Source organism: Gobius niger (genome assembly GCF_951799975.1).
Source record: "Gobius niger genome assembly, chromosome: 2".
Taxonomy (NCBI): Eukaryota; Metazoa; Chordata; class Actinopteri; order Gobiiformes; family Gobiidae; genus Gobius; species Gobius niger.
In genome coordinates, this window is record NC_136853.1 from 17,609,524 (window position 1) to 17,628,739 (window position 19,216).

At 40.9% G+C, this 19,216-nt stretch overlaps 1 protein-coding gene across 1 annotated transcript in view; it reads left to right on the forward strand.

Moving 5' to 3' along the window:
* The first annotated feature begins 207 nt into the window (after positions 1-207).
* The window catches only part of lrrc75bb (leucine rich repeat containing 75Bb), a 31,897-nt gene continuing 12,888 nt past the window's right edge, over positions 208-19,216 (forward strand). Inside the window, exons 1-3 of the mRNA XM_079551923.1 lie at positions 208-635; positions 10,450-10,578; positions 14,484-14,596. Of these exons, the coding sequence (XP_079408049.1) occupies positions 342-635; positions 10,450-10,578; positions 14,484-14,596 (536 nt within the window). The 5' untranslated portion in view covers positions 208-341. The remainder of the gene's footprint in view (positions 636-10,449; positions 10,579-14,483; positions 14,597-19,216) is intronic.

Consider the following 19,216-nt stretch of genomic DNA (forward strand, 5'->3'; position numbering starts at 1 on the left):
ATGTATTTTCTAGTTCAATACACAGCTCGAGTGGAGCGGTTTCTAGCACGACTCTTCGGGATTAACAGGAGTCGCCTGTGATTGGCTGGTGAGCGCACGAGCTCCGAGTATAGCTGAGGATGGCACAAAGCTCAAGCATTGCATGAAGAGGGCACAGCCACGGCACACGCGCAGAGCCAACTGTTGTGTAGTTGCTTCGCACTTTCTAACTTTTCAGCTGCCTCGTCCTGCGGCCGCGTTCGCCCGCGCTCATCCCACCACAAGTTCACTGGGATGTTTTGGTCGTGCGTGACAGAAACCCTCTTCCTCGCCGTCGGCTCGTGTCCCCTCGCCCCGGAGTGATGGGCTCCAAGTTGACCAGACAGAGAAGTCTCGATTTTGACGCGAAATTGTCCAGGAGGAGGAGACGTCAGCGCAATGACACGTCCCTGGACGCCGAGCGGAGCGCGCCCCGAAGTGGAAGGGACTTCTTGTTTACCTCGCTGATGCTGAAGTCTGACAAGCTTCCAGGGATGCTGCGCAAAAGCAAGCACAGTCCGTACGTGAGGAGGGTGGCGTGGATCCGCGAGATACAGCGGCATCTCCGGGAGCAGAAGCTGGAGCAAGCCGCTGAAGTGCTGAAGCTGCTGAGAAAGGTGAATAATTACACTGCCTCCCCTTTTCACTTATTTAGTTTTAAACAGGCTTAAAATCAGTCTAAAATATGCTGTAATTACATCGTCCCATACACCTAAGTTAAATGAAACGAATAATAATATAGGCTTTAATAAGGCTGTACTGTAGGACTTTGCATTTAAGATTCAAAATATTACTGAGAGAAAGTTGGCAAATCAAAACAAGTTGAGGAAACATTTTATCTACCCTTGATACATTGTACACGTCAAATTCAGTAGGCTACAATGTAACCTAATGCCCTATGCAACAATGTGGAATCACTTGTATTATGGGATACTTAGGCCACATAATGTATTTGTAGTTTGGAGGTACATAATGTAGACATGAAACCCTAACTCTTACCCTTCAGCCCTAAGGGTCTCTAAAAAAAGGCTTGTGCCTGGGCTGGGCGATATGGACCAAAAGTCATATCCCAATATATTTAGGCTGAATATCGATATACGATATATATCCCGATATTTTTTCTGCAAAGTGAGAGCTGTGAAATGAAATGCTAAGTCAAAGTCAAAGCCAAATACTCATTATAAAATGTAAAGATAAAAACTGTATAACAAAGCTGCGTAAGGTGCACATTTAAACAAATAAAGAAATCTTCAGTAAAAATAGCCTATAAAATAAAATAGGTCAATGTTTTTCTGAGGGCAGCATTTATATATAAAGAGATAACAAACTAAATTTCTCAGTGTAAGATAAACCTGTTTAAACATCAGCTTGAGATTACCTGTTTCTTTTTGTTAACTTGATCATATCTGAACCGTCTCAACCAAAAGACTATCAGCTCAATACATATGATCTTTTTTTACTTTGATGAACAGTAGTGCTGTCTTGAGGTAGACATTAGAAGACAGACAGACCTTCATTTTTGTGCAAGAAACACCAGCCTGTCAACGGCATCCGGCTTCAGAGATGCTCTGTGGGAGGTCACGATGTTTCCACTGCCCTTTGAATGCATCATGAACCGCTCCCGCCTTCACCGTCAAGTACCAAACCAAAATTGTTTGGGTCAAATAGATACTGATTAACAACGCAGCAGTGACCAAAAACACGAGGTAGTAGGGCTGCTCGATCATTGAAAAAATAATAATCACAATTATTTTAGGCATAATTGAAATCACGATTCAAACCATTATTTGTTGCCTTTAAAAAAAAAATCTTTATTTTATTTATATATTTATTAATTAAAAAAAACTAGGCTGAATATTTTCTGTTTTCTGAACAGTCATGAAAGTACAAATGATTTCAAGTTTGCCTCGATGGAGGAGAGGTCTCTGTTTCACACCTGCCCCCTGCTGGCCAGCCCTCACACCTGCGCAAGTAAACTGAGCAGCGCGGCCTGATGACGTCATCACACAGCGCTGTTTGTTTCTATGTCAGGCAAAAGCATGAGCCATGGCACGTAATCCCAGTGCCATGAAATAATGCAAGACTGCTTTGCAAAAAGAAAAAAATTAAAATCAATTATGCTAATTTTGTAATTGTTTAGTGTAATAATCGAAATTGTATTCGGATTTCGATTAATTGCACAGCCCTACGAGGAAAGCTGCTACACATAACACCATCACACAAAACTTTTTTCAAAACTAAATATTGAATGGAATTGCTCTGTTCTTGATCCAATCAGCTGCAAACGCTGCTCCATCATGTCCTTTTCCCGAAGGATTCAAGCTGCAGCGATATCAGTGCGTGCTAATGTTTATTGGCACTGTATTATCAATATGGCTCTTGTCAGGTTATAAAACAAATTCAGTAGCCTTATATAGCACACAATCCTTCTTACATGTTTTTTAATCATAAAGCAGTGACCATTGCAAATCAATCAATCAAACTCTATATTAAACAGTGCTTTCATACATTATCTGTAACACAAAGCACTTTACAGATTTAAAAACGTCGCCTCACACCCACCCTCCCTCTTCCCACATGCAAACATCACATTTTGTGCGTGCCCTCACAATATTATATTATTTACTAAAGCGGTGCTGACCTCACACTTGTCGGTGTTTACTCCCATGAATATCATCAGCATAAGCACTCTGAAGTGGCTTTGTTGTTAAGCTGATGTGTCTCCTCATTGGCAGAGCATCAGGTCTGGACACCTGCCTGGTCTGAAAGAGATGGACTCTGGGCAGCTCCTGTGCTGAATATTAAGGCAGATCCACACTGTGTAGTTTGTGTGTGCACTCTTTGTGATGGAGGACATGCAGCCAGAGGCCCAGAAGAAAGAATGCGCTTGTCTGTGTCGTCAGAAGATCAGGTTTTATTTTCAGGGCCTTTAATGTTGCCAGATAATGGGGCATAGACACAGATCTCTCAGTGTGTAATGTACACACAGTTACATCACACAGGCTCTCGTTATTTGACCTTGGTCCAAACCAAACTGATACGAACCGGCTGATAGGTATCACTGCTACTCACTGCTGTGCATTGACCAGAGCAGTGCCCACCTGTATCACACCTGTTAAAGCAGTACTAAGTAAATTGTTTACCTTAATAAATCCTTTTCATTGTCCCTTTGGGTGTAATACAAGTGTTAATGGGATGATTGGGGGGTCTTTATCTCCCCATGGTGTCTCAGGCCAGAAAATCACAATTGCAGCTTTCCTGCACTGGGTCGGAGGCCCCAATACACACTATTGGAATCACGAAGAAGAAGCTAACAGGCTAATGGGCAAAGCTAACTGTGGGCTAGCACCACATAAACAGTATTTAAAGCCAAGTTTGATGGCTGTAAATACTGCCATTGTGTGATGATGATGATACGACACCTGCAGTGGCGCTTATGGCCTCTAGGGGCATGAGTTACTTAGTACTGCTTTAAACTTACGGTACTAGATTAGATTTAACAATGTAGAGGCATTTTTAACTGACTTCAGTTTCATCGGCAATCCCCAGTCATTATATTGATTTAATGAGAATCTTCACTACTCAAAGTTTTAAAGGCTTATTAAGTTACCTAATCTTCAATAAGGTATGCAGCCATCCGTGCCCAGATAATCTTCAAAGCTTTATAAGATAGAGAGAATAACAGAGGCTGAGTGTTTATAAAAATGTCTTTCAAAGCTCTGACCGTGTATGAATGGAGCCAGTTTAAGATCTTCCTCACCTATTTTCCTGTGGTCAGTTCAATAGTTCCACTGGTGGAGAGAAAACAGCACCGGCAACAAAACTAAATTTGAAATAATAAATATTAAAACATATTTCCGTGTGCTGAACAATAGTCTATTGGTTGTGATTGATCACTTGATTTTAAGGGTACATACAGTACGTTAGATTACACGTTACTTTATTAGTTACATTCAGCAGCTGCCTCAACATGCAACAACAGTAACATCAACAGTGCTGACATAAACTCATGATCGTGACCGTTATTTCCAGCGAGAAAAGGTGCATCTCTCTCCTCGCTGCATTGTTGCGTTTGTCGTGAGTGTTTGCATTCGTGACTTGTTGCTCCCAGAGACAAAAGAAGAAATCAAATCGATCTTTTTATGAGGAAAAATGACAAAAATGTAACGCACAGTGACTCATAAGTAACTTTAATCTGATTGCTGGTTTAAACAAAAAAAGTCACACATTTTTAGATGACTCATTACTGAAAATAGTCTTTAGTAACGCGTTATTAAGTTCCTCCTTACTGCTGACTGATAATACCCGGGCATTGAGAAGGGGGTTGGCAGCAGATATGCACATTGTTATGGTGTTACTCTAAAGCAGCTTTTCCTCCCTAAGGATGGATTTGGAGATAATCACTTTGAGATCCCTGATGTCCGACATGTGTCTTTTAGACAAGGAAGAAAGAGGAGTGGCTGTGTAATTTCAGAGCTGCATCTCGGCCCTAAGGTTAATTACTTTGGGACCTTTGTAAACAATGAATCCGCAATAACTCATATCAATTACACCCTGCTATGTGACCCATGCCCAGAAGAAACTGTAATTAATATAACATAAGCAGTTCATGAACAAAGTCTCAAGCTTTAAATCTATGCACGTTTAATGGTAAGTCAGGACGCACCGGCTTATCATATTTACCAGATGCATTCGTAGTAGTATTCTTGTTTTTGAAGCAGTGGATTTAATACTTAACGATATTATTGGTGTTATCTAAATGTTATATGACAATACACATTATGCAGCTTTTAAAAACCTTTGCACCATAGGGAATAATTAACTTTTTACACATATTACACATTTACCATTCACGGCCTCGGCGGGACTTAACATTTTCTTGCACATCAGCGAAGTTATGACATGAGCAGTCGCTGAATATTTACCACTGTGACTGTGCTTTTTTTTTTTCAATGTATAAAGTGTTTTAGCTTGAAGATAAAGGAGGACAAATCTTTATCAGCTTGATTATTGTCATGCTCAAGAATGTACAATTGAACCAGGCAACTTCATCATTTTTAAGTCAAGATATTTTCTTCTTTTTTTTTTTTTTTGCTTCATTGAACAAGCTCAAGTTTCATTATCATTTGGTTTAGCTCACTTTGGACTTTGAAGAACACAATGGAGACTATGTTCTGCAGGTGGAGCATACTTGATTGAAATGTCCACCTCATGAACAATATTAGTACAGCCATATTTACTTGGCTTCAATGTTAAAACACATTGATTGAATCCCAAATGTATTTAGTGCTGGTGTTCTCCTCTTGAGTGTGGTCATTTGTATTCTCCATCAGTTGTGGAAATAGTGCAACGTGTATTTTGTTGAGAAAATGATGACATATGTGACTTCCCCTGCTTCCAGATTAACCTCACTGTTTGTCCCTCTGCTGGAGGAAAAGCTGGGTTTAGGGCTGCCACTGCGTCAGGAAAGTGCCAACTTTAATTTTCCACACGATACAAGATATGGCTTTAAACTGTCCAAGCAAAGGTTAGTGTACATCGCGCTTTGAAGATTGTGTACATGTGATAAATAAACGTCGAGCCACCTGACAGCTGTGGCATTTGGCTGACGCTGCAGTACAGCAAGGCAATACATTTAACTGTTTCTAATGAAGCGAGTGTGTGGGTTGTGCCGTCAGCAGCTTGTTGCTTATTCTGAGCTTTTGTGATGGAGAACAGCTCAGATCAAATGAGCGGTGTGCTGTGTATGGAGAGTGCGTATAGCGGGTGCAGAGAATAAGTTATTGGAAATTGGGTTTTGTGATAATAATGAATCATATTTATTGTGAAATGTTGATTTTTGGACCAAAACCATCCAAAGGCAGGTCGTACTCAGTAACATTTTAAAGAAACTATACTTATTAGAGTAGTTATATCATTCAGTACTTTTTACTTCTACTTTAGTAATATGGTATAGAAGTATCTTTACTTTTATTTGAGTTAAAGCAGAACTAAGTAACTTGTTTACCTTAATAAATCCCTTATGTAGTCCCTCTGGGAGTAATACAATTGTTAATGGGATGATTGGGGGGTCTTTAATCTCCCCCTGGTGTCTCTGGCCAGAAAAGCGCAATTGCAACTTCACCTGCACCGGGTCGGAGTCACCAATACACACTAATAGAATCACGAAGAAGAAGTTAACAGGTGTGGGCGAGATTCACAGGAAATATTAAAACAAAATTTACATAAGATCTGACTCCATAAGATCAATTTAAACACAGTTAAACAGTTAAGTTTAAAATATAAAGTATCAAAAAGGTCTTGCCAGCGTATTCGTTGATCCCAAGGTCTGAGGAGAAACCACCAGAATTCAGTAGTTTTAGTCAAGGAGATTGTATTCCCTATAACAATTACATTTTCTAAACACACATTTATCTGAATGCTAAAGTCCCTAACAATATACACGGCGCTCGAACGGGGCAGTCCCAGGAAACGGCTCCGTCTAACTGCGCGCGTACAAATATATATCAGAAAAATGTGAGTTCATGAGGAGATAGGAGATGAGTGGAGCTTGGGCCAAGGTCATCAGGTCCTTCCTGTTGCCTTATATGGAGTTATTTTTCACAGCTCTGGTCAGGGCACCAGACGTCTCCACAGGTTTAAGCAAAAGAATGCAAGAGCAAGAAATGGGGTATTGTTACGGCAGTGTGCGTGTGAATGGATTGGTTTCAACTGAAACTTAAAGCACATAGATTAAACTCGTCAAAAATATTCAATAGCATTATAAAATATAACATTAGTTAAAAAACATCAATTTCCCACACAGGCTAACGGGCAAAGCTAACTGTGGGCTAGCGCCACTTAAACAGTATTTACAGCTAAGTTTGAGTGGAAAAAAATATATGTGCAATATCCCTCTCTCCCTTCTAGTGTAGTATTTACTCTCACGGACAATTAATGAGTAAAAAAACGTTACATGCTACGACACCTGCAGTGGCGCTTATGGCCTCTAGGGGCATGACTTACTTAGTACTGCTTTAAATAAATTGTTACTTTTTTCTTCATATATACTATATATATATATATCTAACACATCTTTATGTTATTTTCTTTGGAAATAATAGTATTTTCACATTATTACACATTTCGTTTCTCATAATTTATGTCACAACTGTAACATTTTCTCCAAGTCCTTTTTGACTTTTACTTGAGTATTTATTTGAGTCACTACTTGGCTGCTCTAACCACCTCTCGTAACATCAATGGTTTGGTAATTATACAAATAGAGTTTGTCAAGGCTCTTATTCATCCAGGAAGTACTGATCGTAGTGAAGCTTGAGTCGTCGACTGGACTGGTTTTGGTTGAGTGGAGGACATTACACTGTGTCTTATGAAAGACTAGGAGGCATTCAAGTTGTTTCAGTATCATTCAATTGATGTATATATATGATGTACTGTACAAATTACAAAGCCCGTGTTGCATATGGTCAAAGAACAGACTGACCCAGGTCTATGAACACTGAGGTCAACAGGTTGTGAAACATAGCTTTAATTGATATTGTATTTCAGTTCATAAAAGTAGCATTTCTTAATTTTTTTGGAGCTTGGAATGTAACCATATTGTCATACATAAAGTTTTTTTCTGTTTGTTTTTTCTTTAATTCAAAATAAAAAGTACACATGTATATAGCTCAAGAGTTTGGACGCTGTAATTTTGCCCGAGCTTTTATTCTCGGACACTTGTGGGACCAGGTGTGTGCACTAAATGAGTTGGATATAAGGCAGTTTTGGCCTGAGGATCCCATCGTCAGGGAATCCCAGCGAGCGCCGCTGCAATAAATCAAGTTCAGAAACTGGAGGAGGAGAAAGCGCTGATGGGAGTTTTCCCCTCTGCTTCGCTGTGCCCCTAAGTGTTCATCTGTCAGAGCTTATAGAGCATATTTTACACTGACTCGACCTCAGGCTGTTTGTAAAGACTTACAGTTTTACATGAAGGGCTGACAGTGCGTCTCCCACTTCTAACACACTGTTTTTCTGTAAATAACAGCATGACAGCACATTATTGTGGTGGAATCTATCTTTGCAAAGACGTTCCATTTTATTTATGAATCTATCTAGCTACAGTATTTGTTATTTATTAATCATCATTTAGTTTGATGCAGTGTAATCAAAATAAATACTTCACATGTGCACATACCATACCTACCAACCTTACTACAACTCATTATATTCCATAGTAACAGGTCATCAGTGTGCTTACAGGTGTAGCAAGACATTGGCACAAATTGGTAAATACAAGTTAGGAGTTTCCATAATCAACCAAATGTAGTATTTGGTCAAACTTCAGAACGAGCTTTAGTTTATTTTTACATTCAGTCTAGTGGATCTTATTCTTGAGCTGCAGGCCTTTACATGTAACATTAAAAACAGTAGAGGAGCTGCTTTCTCCTTTATTAGAATAATAAAAATATTAATAAAAATAAATACACATTACAGTGAGTTTCTGAAGCTGACACTTGAACAACAGGGAATCAGAGGATCAAGAGTCAAGCGTTCATAGTTGAAAATGTGTTCATTCAATGCACAGAATCCACACATACACATGCAGGTCCAAATGATTAGCTGTTTTGTTAATAAAGGCCTTATTCTCTTGTTCGTGTTCACGTGACATCACAACATGTAGAGCCTGTAGATACAGACGGCATCGCTTCATAGAACGTCCCGTCCTCACCGAGGGGGAAAACTTTTGGGAAACACAATTTTTCACTCTTTTTAGCCATTTTCTGGCAAAATATAAACACATTTATCACACACAAAAAAGTAAAGTCTAAATCAGGTCCATATGGATGTTTATTCACAGCAGATTGTTCAGTAGAGGCGGAAAAAACGGCAGTCGTAGCTAGTGTTAGCATTAGCATGATGCTAACAAGTAGCAGCATGTTAGCATTCTCCGTCATTTATGTATTTATGGGCTGTTGAACCATCTTGCTCCTCTTCATGTCATTGTATCTTTACTTAGTAGAAAACCTCAATCCTCAAATTGTTTTCCCCCTTAACTGTTCAAAGATGACCATCAATCAATCAATCAATCAAACTTTATTTATAAAGTGCTTTTCATACCGAAAGGTATCACAAAGTGCTTTACAGGTTACAACATTTAAGACAATATGCCTGGCACAACCTCCCATATATATTTTATACATTAGGATTAAATAAATAGATTAGTCAGTTAAGCTAATTTAAAAAGGTGACCATATATATATATATATATATATATACATATACATATACATATACATATATATGGGTGAGTCCAGAGATGCCGTCTGTATAGTTTAAAATTGAGGTGGAGGGCTGCAGAAGATTCCATGGCAGTAACTATGGTAACTGTTGAAACTGTTGTAACTGTCAAACTGCAGATTGTTTTGTCTTATTTTTTGGTTAATATTTTCAAAGTTTCAAAGTTCCTTGTCTTCTCCTCCAACACATATGAACTAAGATCCAATTATTTTCTCCGAAAGGCGTCCAAAAGTGGAGACAATATTGAATAATATTTGTGAATCCACTCAATACTGATGAGGAAAAACATTTGTCAATTTTCATTTTGGAGATTTGTTGCAAAAACTGTATTTCTCCCATAGAGTTATATTGGCCCCTGCCCTCCACCTGCCATTATGACATCTTCAATAGAATACACAAACACAACATCAACCTCACATGTTTACATTCTGTTAAATGTACCTACTTCCGCAATAGCCCTCTCTAGACAGACCAGCTTTACAGAATGTAAAAAAAATTAAATTAGCTTGAGATGAAGAAAATAAAAAAATAATAAATAATAACAAAAACCGCCTAAACCACTTAAATGTATACTTCTTTAATTTGTATCTACTTTTATTGTGCAACTATTGTGTGTGATTTGGATACATTTTTGTCTGTTAATGTATTTTTGATCTTTAATCCACAAACAGGTGATGCTGTTACAGTATCTCTGTAGTAAACCCACACTGTGAGAAGGAAGAGAAATCCCCAGCCCCTGCGGATATGTCCTCAATTCTTCTTTTCTTAAACCGCTCTACATATGAACTTTTATCCGGCATCAAGAGTTGCGATCTTTCATAGAAGTGCGGGAGCTTTAGCTTTGAAAATAATCCGGGTCCTCGTGGAAAACGATGTCTTCAGAATGTTAATGCGTCAGTTTAAAAAGACTATTGACTTAAAATGTAAGAGTCCATGTACCCGCCTCGCATTTCGCTCGTCGCCTGCTCTCTAACAGCTCTCTGATTAAACTTATCAGCTCGGCGCATTGTGAGGGTGAGATGAAACGTGGCGACGAACAAAGCGTGTAATCACTCGGCATCTGAAAAACGCTCACCATACTTTGATATTCAGCTCGTTTCATCGCCTCCTTCAACTTGCCTTTTTTTTCCCCCTCCACTCTTTTGCTTACAGGACTTGGGACTCCAGGGGACGTCGCTCAATGACATTTTGTACAAGAACGCAGCTTTCCTCAACCTGGTGGACCCCATCTCCCACGAACTCCTGCTCAGTCTGGCCAAGGATCTGCAGTGTCCCAAAAGGGTATGGCCGCCGTTCTGTTTTAAAGGGGAGGCTCTGTATGAACTGTTCTATTCTGCTCAATCTCCTTCTCAAGAACTCATGGTGCCATTAAGTTACTGTCCTCTTCAAGCAGCTTCTCAAATTCATACAGTTCTGCTCTCAAGATTAAAGTCCGAGAAGCAGTAAAAGAGTGTGCAGCAGGATCCGTGATTGTTATTGCTATCAGTTTTAGTCGGGGGCGGGCGGTCAGATAAGGTGACTTCAGTCTGGTCCGGATGATTGTGTTATCTAATCTGAGTTGGTTTGGTGGAGAAAAGCCCGGAAGGCGGAAGAGGAGAGGTCCGGGTCCCGACTGAAGCAGGCGACTGGCAGGTTGCACTGGGACGTGACGGGGGTTTAGAGAGTGCTCTGGATTCAGCCACTCATACAGCGACTGTTTCCAACACCAAAGCTATCGCATCACAATCAAAACTACTGTCGATCACTTACAGTAGAAGTAAAAGTATCTCTTTACAGACATCGTTCCTTCAAAATCAACACAATGCCTTTAACTTTGGAGCAGTGTTTCCTCAGGGAGTTCTGATTTAAGCCAGTCGTCATCATTAGAATACCCGACCCGCTGGTTTGATGGCAATATAGCGGAGAACTGGATATTTGAACAGGAGTACGACATTTTAACACCTGCAGCGCACTCAGACTCCTACATTCTCCTGAACCTGGCCGGACTCGATGCTAGCGAGCGCGACAGGTCTTTAGTTTATGCGGCGGAGGTGCAAGGATGGACATGTCTTTGTTCCCGCGGAGTCCAAGGAGGACCTGGAATGTCTCAAGAGAAAGTTTAGGGAAAACCCTCAAACAAGCATGCTTCCAGGGGACATGCAGGAAGAAGTGCTCGGTGTGCGACAATGCAAAACCATACGAACAAAAAGAGCCACTTTAATTCGGGCGCTCTGCTCTCCCAAAATTTCATCCGATGAGCGGGGGGAGCGACTGAATTTTGCGGTGCGTTATGGGTAACAATAGTCTTCGCAAGTTCCGGTTCGTACGCTCTGCTTGCTTCATCTTCTGCTAAGACAGGAATACAATTCTGTAGCTGATATTTTATGATGCAGACTTCGACTGTTCCGACTCCCTACATTTGGGGCTCGTCTTCCCTCCTGCCTTCAGCGGACACTTTTAGCCACGCACTGCCCCGCTGTACGGTCTCCCGCCCGGCTCGGAGCCTCGAAGGCCGGGCGGGATAACTAACCGTTGCCCCCCGGGGTCTGTGAGCTGTCCCTGGGAGACTATAGTAAAAAGCAGCCATTTCATAAGCACTGACGGCCTCTGATTATCTCTCTGCCCAATACAACTTTATCGAGTCTGTGTTTTCAACGTGCGAACATCAGCCATGTCAAAAAACAAGTCCGTAGCCGAGCTGCTAACCGCTCACCCGGAGCTAACTAGCTCCTTAGCAGCGCATAGATCCAGTGAAAACAAGTATTATGCCATAATAACCTCAATACAGCCGGTAACTATATAAAGCAGCCTTTGAGGTGATCACACACTGAGCCGGGCTTGATGCATTGGTGGTTTATTGCGGACTTTTCATCAACAATGAGCTGTAGGCGATTGTAACGAGCTAACGGGGCTAACCTGGAATAACCATTGTCCACTGGCACAAATAATAGTCCTTTATTCGGACATATGGGCTGGATATGTGCTTAAGTACTAGGGAGATCCTTGCATAGATCGTGTGTATAGCTATAGTTGAAGATCCATAGGACATGGCAGTAACAAAGAGGGACTAGTTAGAACCAAAACAGCAGTTATTTTTCAGTCAAGAGCTCCTTCCTACGCTCCTCTATGGGGCCAAACAGGGGTGAAGTTAGAAGCAACTAAGCTCTTCCATGTTTTCACTATTTAAATACGGTTTGAGTAGATACACGATCCAAGTGTAGTTACACAAAAATAAACATGTCGCTTTTCTTCAGGAGTGACATACATAGGAGTGATTACATCAAATGGCTTGAAAAACTGTCTTGAAAGAGAAAAATCTGTAGATTCCAAAACAAAATAGAGTAAGTCATTTTCTTGTATGGTTCTGAAATTAATATGCAAAAGTTAAAAAAAACATTTAAAAGGTGTACAAACAAACTTTTTTTATCGGGCGATATTGGACGATAGCCAATATTGAAAATACCCAAATATTGGCCGGCCGATATATACTGTAGGTCAGGCCCTCGGAGCAAGCATCCCTGAGTATCCCCAATCTAACGGATTAGCAGAGAGAGCTGTCCGTAGTGCTAAAAGTCTCCAAAACCGTCATGTTTCAACCGACTAAACTTAAAGAATAAACCTCGTGACACCAAACTTGGATCTCCAGCACAAAAACTAATGTCAAGACAGACACTTACTCTTCCCGTCTCTAAAAGACTGACTGAACCCAACATGTGCAGGCCTGAGGAAGTTAGTGCTCAACTTCTCAATAAAGGATTCACACAAAAGATCTACAATGACAAGACAGGCCGCCCTCTCCAGGTAGTCAGGCTTCAAACTCCAAAAGGATCGCACTGGAAATGTGAAAGAAATGTGCAAAGAGCCCAGATCTTCCTTGATGTGAAGCAATGTTAGCTTTAAAAGCCAGTCTGACTGGGATTGAATGTGCAGTGGATTGAAGCTTACCTCAGCATGTTACGAACAATAAATGCTGGATTTGACTAGAATAGGCATAATGTCTCAGTTGCGGACCACAGTACACATAAACTGATATAATCTCTAAACTAAAGGGCCGTGTGTTGTTCCGGTGATGTGACATATCTGCCCACGAAAGCACTCGTGCAAATGGTTAATCGCCTTTAGGCAAATTGCTGCAGTCTCTCGCCACATTGCCTCCTCCATGTTGTTATGTCGTACCATTAATTAGATTTCCTCAGCACAGAGTAAATCAAAGTGTCTAACTGAGGAGGCAGCAGTGTAGGAGAGAAAATGTAGGAGTGAAGGAACGAGGAAATGAAAGTAGGAAAGGTTGAAGCAGCTGCAGCTCAGGATGATGAAATATGTTGTGTCTGTCACTGTCCATCTGTGGCGTTCATAGATAACACTCCATTTGTGGTTGTTATTTGGCTTTACTTGAGGTAATAACGTTTATTATTTTTTGTAAATGCTGCCTTTAAAATGTAACCAGGAATATTAAAGTAATATTGGTTTGTACAGTCTGCTATATATCAGCGGGACACATTCATTTTGACTTGTCTAACATCTGGATGCTTCCGTCATTGTTAAGATAAATGTGTTTAGTTGATGAAATAAGGATCAAAGCAGATTTATCTAGAGCCAGCTTTAAATGTATAGGTTTTGGTGTCTTTATGGGTTTTTATTGACATTAAGCAACATAATAGAAGAAGATTCTTTGAATAAACAAATTATAGTTAGGGGAAAATGCCTTGTTTTAAGGGTTGACACATAAATAAATAAAACTAAACAAATCCTCATGGGAAATAAAAATTCTAATATTTTCCTATTTTTAGGAGTTATTATAGTTCATGGGTAAAGTTTGCTTGTTTGATGTGGCGGATTTGTTATCAAACCTCCCAGTCATGTCCAGTGCACTACAGTCTGAAATCACAGTTTTTCACATTATATCACCGACTTAAGGGCATCTCTTTTCAAGGAATTGACAGTATCTTCTTCCTTTTTCGAGTGGTTTAACAGATACTCTAACATTTAACATCACTTAATCTGATTTGTGTAATAATATCATAACATCATCTTGGGACCAGAGGTTCTATCCTAGAGGCCAGAGTTTGCCCCCGGGCCTGACGTAAATCTATGAAGTAGATTGAGTGAACAATCAGCGTACTCTCCCGTCAGAGTCTGACCCGAACTGACGACGCTGACATTGTCTATTTTTCTGAGTAGAATATGATATTGCCTTTATGTTGCAGGAGACGGATTCCTTTAAGTCGACCAATAAGATCTGCCGGCAGCTGATTTACCACCTGACGCCTCATTCCAAGTGGACGAGACAGAGCGTGCCCAGGAGGAAGTCTCAGGCCTGGTGAGTCTAATCACTGACAGCGCTCTCCACATCCATCCTCTGCTTAAACACCCGCGCAGCTGCCATGACAGGCTGCAGCCACAGAAACACACACCGTTTAGGAGAACGCCATGATGACAAGTCACAGGCAGCCTCAATGTTTCTCTTTCCACAGTGGTATAGGAGCAATACCACTTAAACAAATACATTGATGAAGTAACGGGGCCTCCAGGCTCAGTGATTAGCTCAGACTGAAAGATTTCTGACAGCACGAGTTCCCTCTCCACTCGGGTTTGGATGTAACACTCTACACAACACGCAGACTCTCCCAGTGTGCTCATTAGCACGCTCTGTCTCTCACTGCTTTCTCTGCAGCCGCCGAGACAACAGCACAGCTTTAGCTGTAGACCCAGACTTCAAAGCAGAGTTGCACAAGAAATCACTATTAGAAAAGCAATAGAAGCAAATGAGCGTTTGCCCACGCATCCAGAAGTCAGCAGTCCCAAACCTGACGGGTAAACTGGAGCTGGATTAGAGGGTTAGCGGGGTAACTTCAGGGCTGGCTGGTTTTGCCGTACTGCAAAGCTGGACAACTTTCTAGCAGGGTAGATCTCCATGGAAACATGCCCTTAGTGCTGACCTGCCCTGGACCAGGTTCAGTTCCAGCTTAGATAAGAAGACAGCTCTTTGACCAATCAGAGGAGAGAATCCTCCACTTGTCGCCCAAACTCTGCGGTGAACGGAGGGTGAGAGAGGGAAGAGGAGGCACCTGTGCAGTCCTTTATTTGAGCGCATACGGATTTTATAAAGTACCAACATCGTGTTGTAATTTTTTACGGTTGTGCTCAAAAGTTTACACACTCTGGCATAACTTTTGATTTATTTTTTTTACTATTTTTTAAAGAATATGAAAGATAACACAAAAAGATTTTTAACACTCATAGTTAGTGGCCATGTGAAGCAGCAGAGTTTGCTGTTTTTAAATCATAATGAAAAAAGAAAGAACCATAAAATGACCCTGATCAAAAGTTTATAATCAAGAAGAATGGGACGCTGTAGTTGGGTCCATGGGCAAGACACTTCAGCCTTTCTGCCTGCATGTGGAGTTTAAATGAGTGATTCTGCTCCCATCGAAAGACGCCTTATTTGCCAATACATGAACACCCTGCTCATCATCTCCCTCATCAGAATCTAATTGCCTGAGTCGATCATTCCTGTACATTTCTGCAAAAGGAGCTAAGGGTCTTACACTCCCCCCCCCTCCACCCCTCCCCTCTTTGAAAGCGCATTTCTTCTTGTCTATTCCTGTGGGCTTGTTTTGTTCCTTCCTTTTTTTTTCTCCCCTTCCTCTTCTACTTCTCTCCTTCTTGTGAGCGTCCATTTTGCTCAACAGTTGCCACACACACACCGCGGTTCTGCAGTTTGAGCTGAGGCTCTGGGGAAACACTGTCAGACAGAGGAGAAAAAAAAAAGGGGGGGGGGGGGATCACTGCAAAGCTGCACTATTAGAAACCACATACAGTATCTCTGCGCTGTGGATCGATTTGAGCGCATCATATTGAGAAATGAGTGATTGTGCATTTCTGTGGTCCTTTTGTGCGGCGCTATGAGGGGAAAATGTATTACGCTTCCAATATAAAACGCTTCAAATGTCATTTCTTGTGCCACGCTCGCTATTCCTACCTTGCTTTAATTGTGTCACATTTCTTAAATAATCAGAAAGGTTCATCATCTCTGTTTACGCCTGCAGCTTTCCCGAATGTACAGTCTCACCAGAAGTACGGGGGAGTTCTTTTTTTTTTTTTTTTAAACGTTATTGTAGCTGCTATTGAATTCCAGATTAATCAGGCTCATATCTTTCCTCCTCCTGATGCTAAAATTGCCCTCGCAGCACATTTCAAAGAGATTGGACTCCGTTTGCAGATTTGATTACTCATCTCCACCGCGCGGCAATAATTGGTGCAAAGCTCTTCGGGGAAACTGCCACAGCCGCCGTCGGTGGAGACGCAGCGGCGCGGCGGTTGTTTGTGCCTTACAGTCGTGCGGCTTATGAAAACATCCAGAATGCGGCACAAGTGAACCTCGCGTTAGTCACCAGTGAGTTCGCTGTGAGGAGCGTTGAGAGATGTTGTTTATAAAGGTGTCTTCTGGCTTCAAAGTGGAGCTTCTGGACCTCGCCGCGCTCCAGCCGATTCGTCTTGTGTCGTTCTAATGCGATGCTGTGTTTGTGAAGGCCTGTGTATATAAGTGGTTGCTGCCATTAGTGGATAAACCAGAAGGGTTCACTAATCATTTTGAGTCATAGAGGTGGTTCTGTTGTGATGAACGCCTCTGCTCAGTGTCTCGATTGACACTGTTTATATCTGGGGTTCATTACTAACTGTAGGGCCTTGACCCATCATTGTGAACTATACTTTATTTATAAGCCCATGCTTGGTCTACTGCCCTCCTACATCAGTAACTTAATCACACAGATCATTTGTTGCTCGCTGTTCCATTTGCAGAGCCGTACAGAGCTGGGAAAAACAGGCCACCGCTTTTCCATACTGAGATATGTTCTTACCTGAGCTTAGACGAGTTGATGTGTACCTCTCTGGTCTTTGTGCTTGCCCGGGCCCATTTTGGAAGCTATAGGATTACACTGGGAGAGACCAAATGCTAACAACATCTTTGATTGTTTTGACTGAGCGCACACACAAAGACCAGACAGGTACGCATCAACTCGTCTAAGCTCAGGTAAGAACATATCTCAGTATGGAAAACGGTGGCCTGTTCCTTTAACTTATTCAATTGAACGCTTTTAAGTCCAGATTGGGAGCACTTGAGACGACCTGAAATTGTGACCGTATCTTTTGCTGCCTCTTGACCAAGAGTTCCTTGAAAAAGAGGTGTTTAATCTCAATGGGACTTTCCTGGTTAAAGAAAGAAGAGGTTGAAAAAAAGAAAATTCTACATCCTAAATTTGTCCAGGATTTGTGACACACATCCTGTCACAAATCCTCAAATCATCCTGTCATGCAACACCAAAGTAAACTCGAATAACCTCCGATGACAGTGTTTACCTTGGCTGAAGTCTCGCAGTATTTATGAGTTCACAAACAGACGAGTATCCACCTTGAACCACACTTCACCATTCAGAACTGAACCAGAAGTGGTTTGGGCCAAATATTTATTAATTAGTTGTTTAGTCCATGCCCTGCTCCATGAGGTGGCCCCTCATTCCTGTCCCTTTATAAACCCTGAAGCTCTAAACTAAGTGCTGTCCTTGCCAAACAGCTATGTTTTGTTTGGACACAAAGCTATAGCGGATGGAGATCAAATGTGCTTGACTTGTGTCATGGCTTGTCACTGCAGAAGCTTGCAATACGAGAAGTCTCTCCACTCACTCATTGTAATCTTATACCTCAGCCCACGCCATTCCCTCCTATGCTTGTATTTTCAAAACATACTCAATCTTGGTTCCAGGTAAATTCAACTTTTAGGAAAACACTGTTAATTTTCCAAAAGGAACTGCACAAATACCTACAATGGTCTAGTCTGAGCAGCTCCAAGATTAATTCAGTCAGGAAAGACACACAGAAACTAAGTCCATTAAACAAGTGTCTAACTTACCTCGCCTTAGTAATGCAAGGTGTGAAGCAGTGTTAATTTCGTCGACTAAAATATTTAGTCTTAATTTTAGTCAAAGAGATATTTTTGACGACTAAAATTGGACTAAAACTAAATTAAAAGTTTTTCATGAGACTAAAACTATGACTAAAATGTCCAGATATTTTAGTCGACTAAAATAAGACTAAATAAAAATGAAAAGGAGAGACTAAAATCATCAACTTGTATTGACCGTCTGAAAGAGCCTCAGATCATGTAAATTCTCTGCCAAAGGATCAGCTCTGAGCTTTAATCATGTGGAGCAGCTCCATGAAGCAGAGGACCTGGATTAAATATAATTATAATGAATATTATCAATGCAAAGTCGACTAAATTAGTCTTAAATTTAGTCGACTAAATTGACATGCAATTTTAGTCCAGTAAAACTAGACTAAAATTGAAACGATTTTTTCGACTAAATCTCGACTAAAAATACATTACTTTTTAGTCAAAAGACTAGGACTAAAACTTAATTAAAATATGTTGTCAAAATTAACACTGGTGTAAAGTGGGGCTTGATACAGATCAGTTCCCCACTATCCAGTGTTGGAGCCCTGCATTTTAATGCTGGTTTCATAACCACAGTTTGACATAGTGTAGCGGGAGCAGACTCAGGCGCACTCCCCCGTCATGTACAGTTATGTAATGTCACTGTTTCTATGCGTTTAGTTTCCCTTTTCTCCAGTGTGTCATGTTGAATTAAATCAGCAGTGAATTTACAGTTCTTATGTGCCTTTGAAGAGCGTCATTTTGGCCGTCATTTGCTTTGATGCAGAGCAAATATATTTTTAGTTTTTTGTTTGAGTCACATTAAAAAAAAAAGTATTCAAACAGGCAGCAACCTCCCTCTGTCTTGGCACAGCTGCACTTTGTGCCTTTTTCTGCGAGCTGCATTTGTGGGTTCTGTTTTCCACATGTTTTACTGGATGCTTTTGTGCGTCTTTGCCCTGTTTTTGTGGAGTTCGGTGATTTTCTTTACTGCAGAGAGTCCAT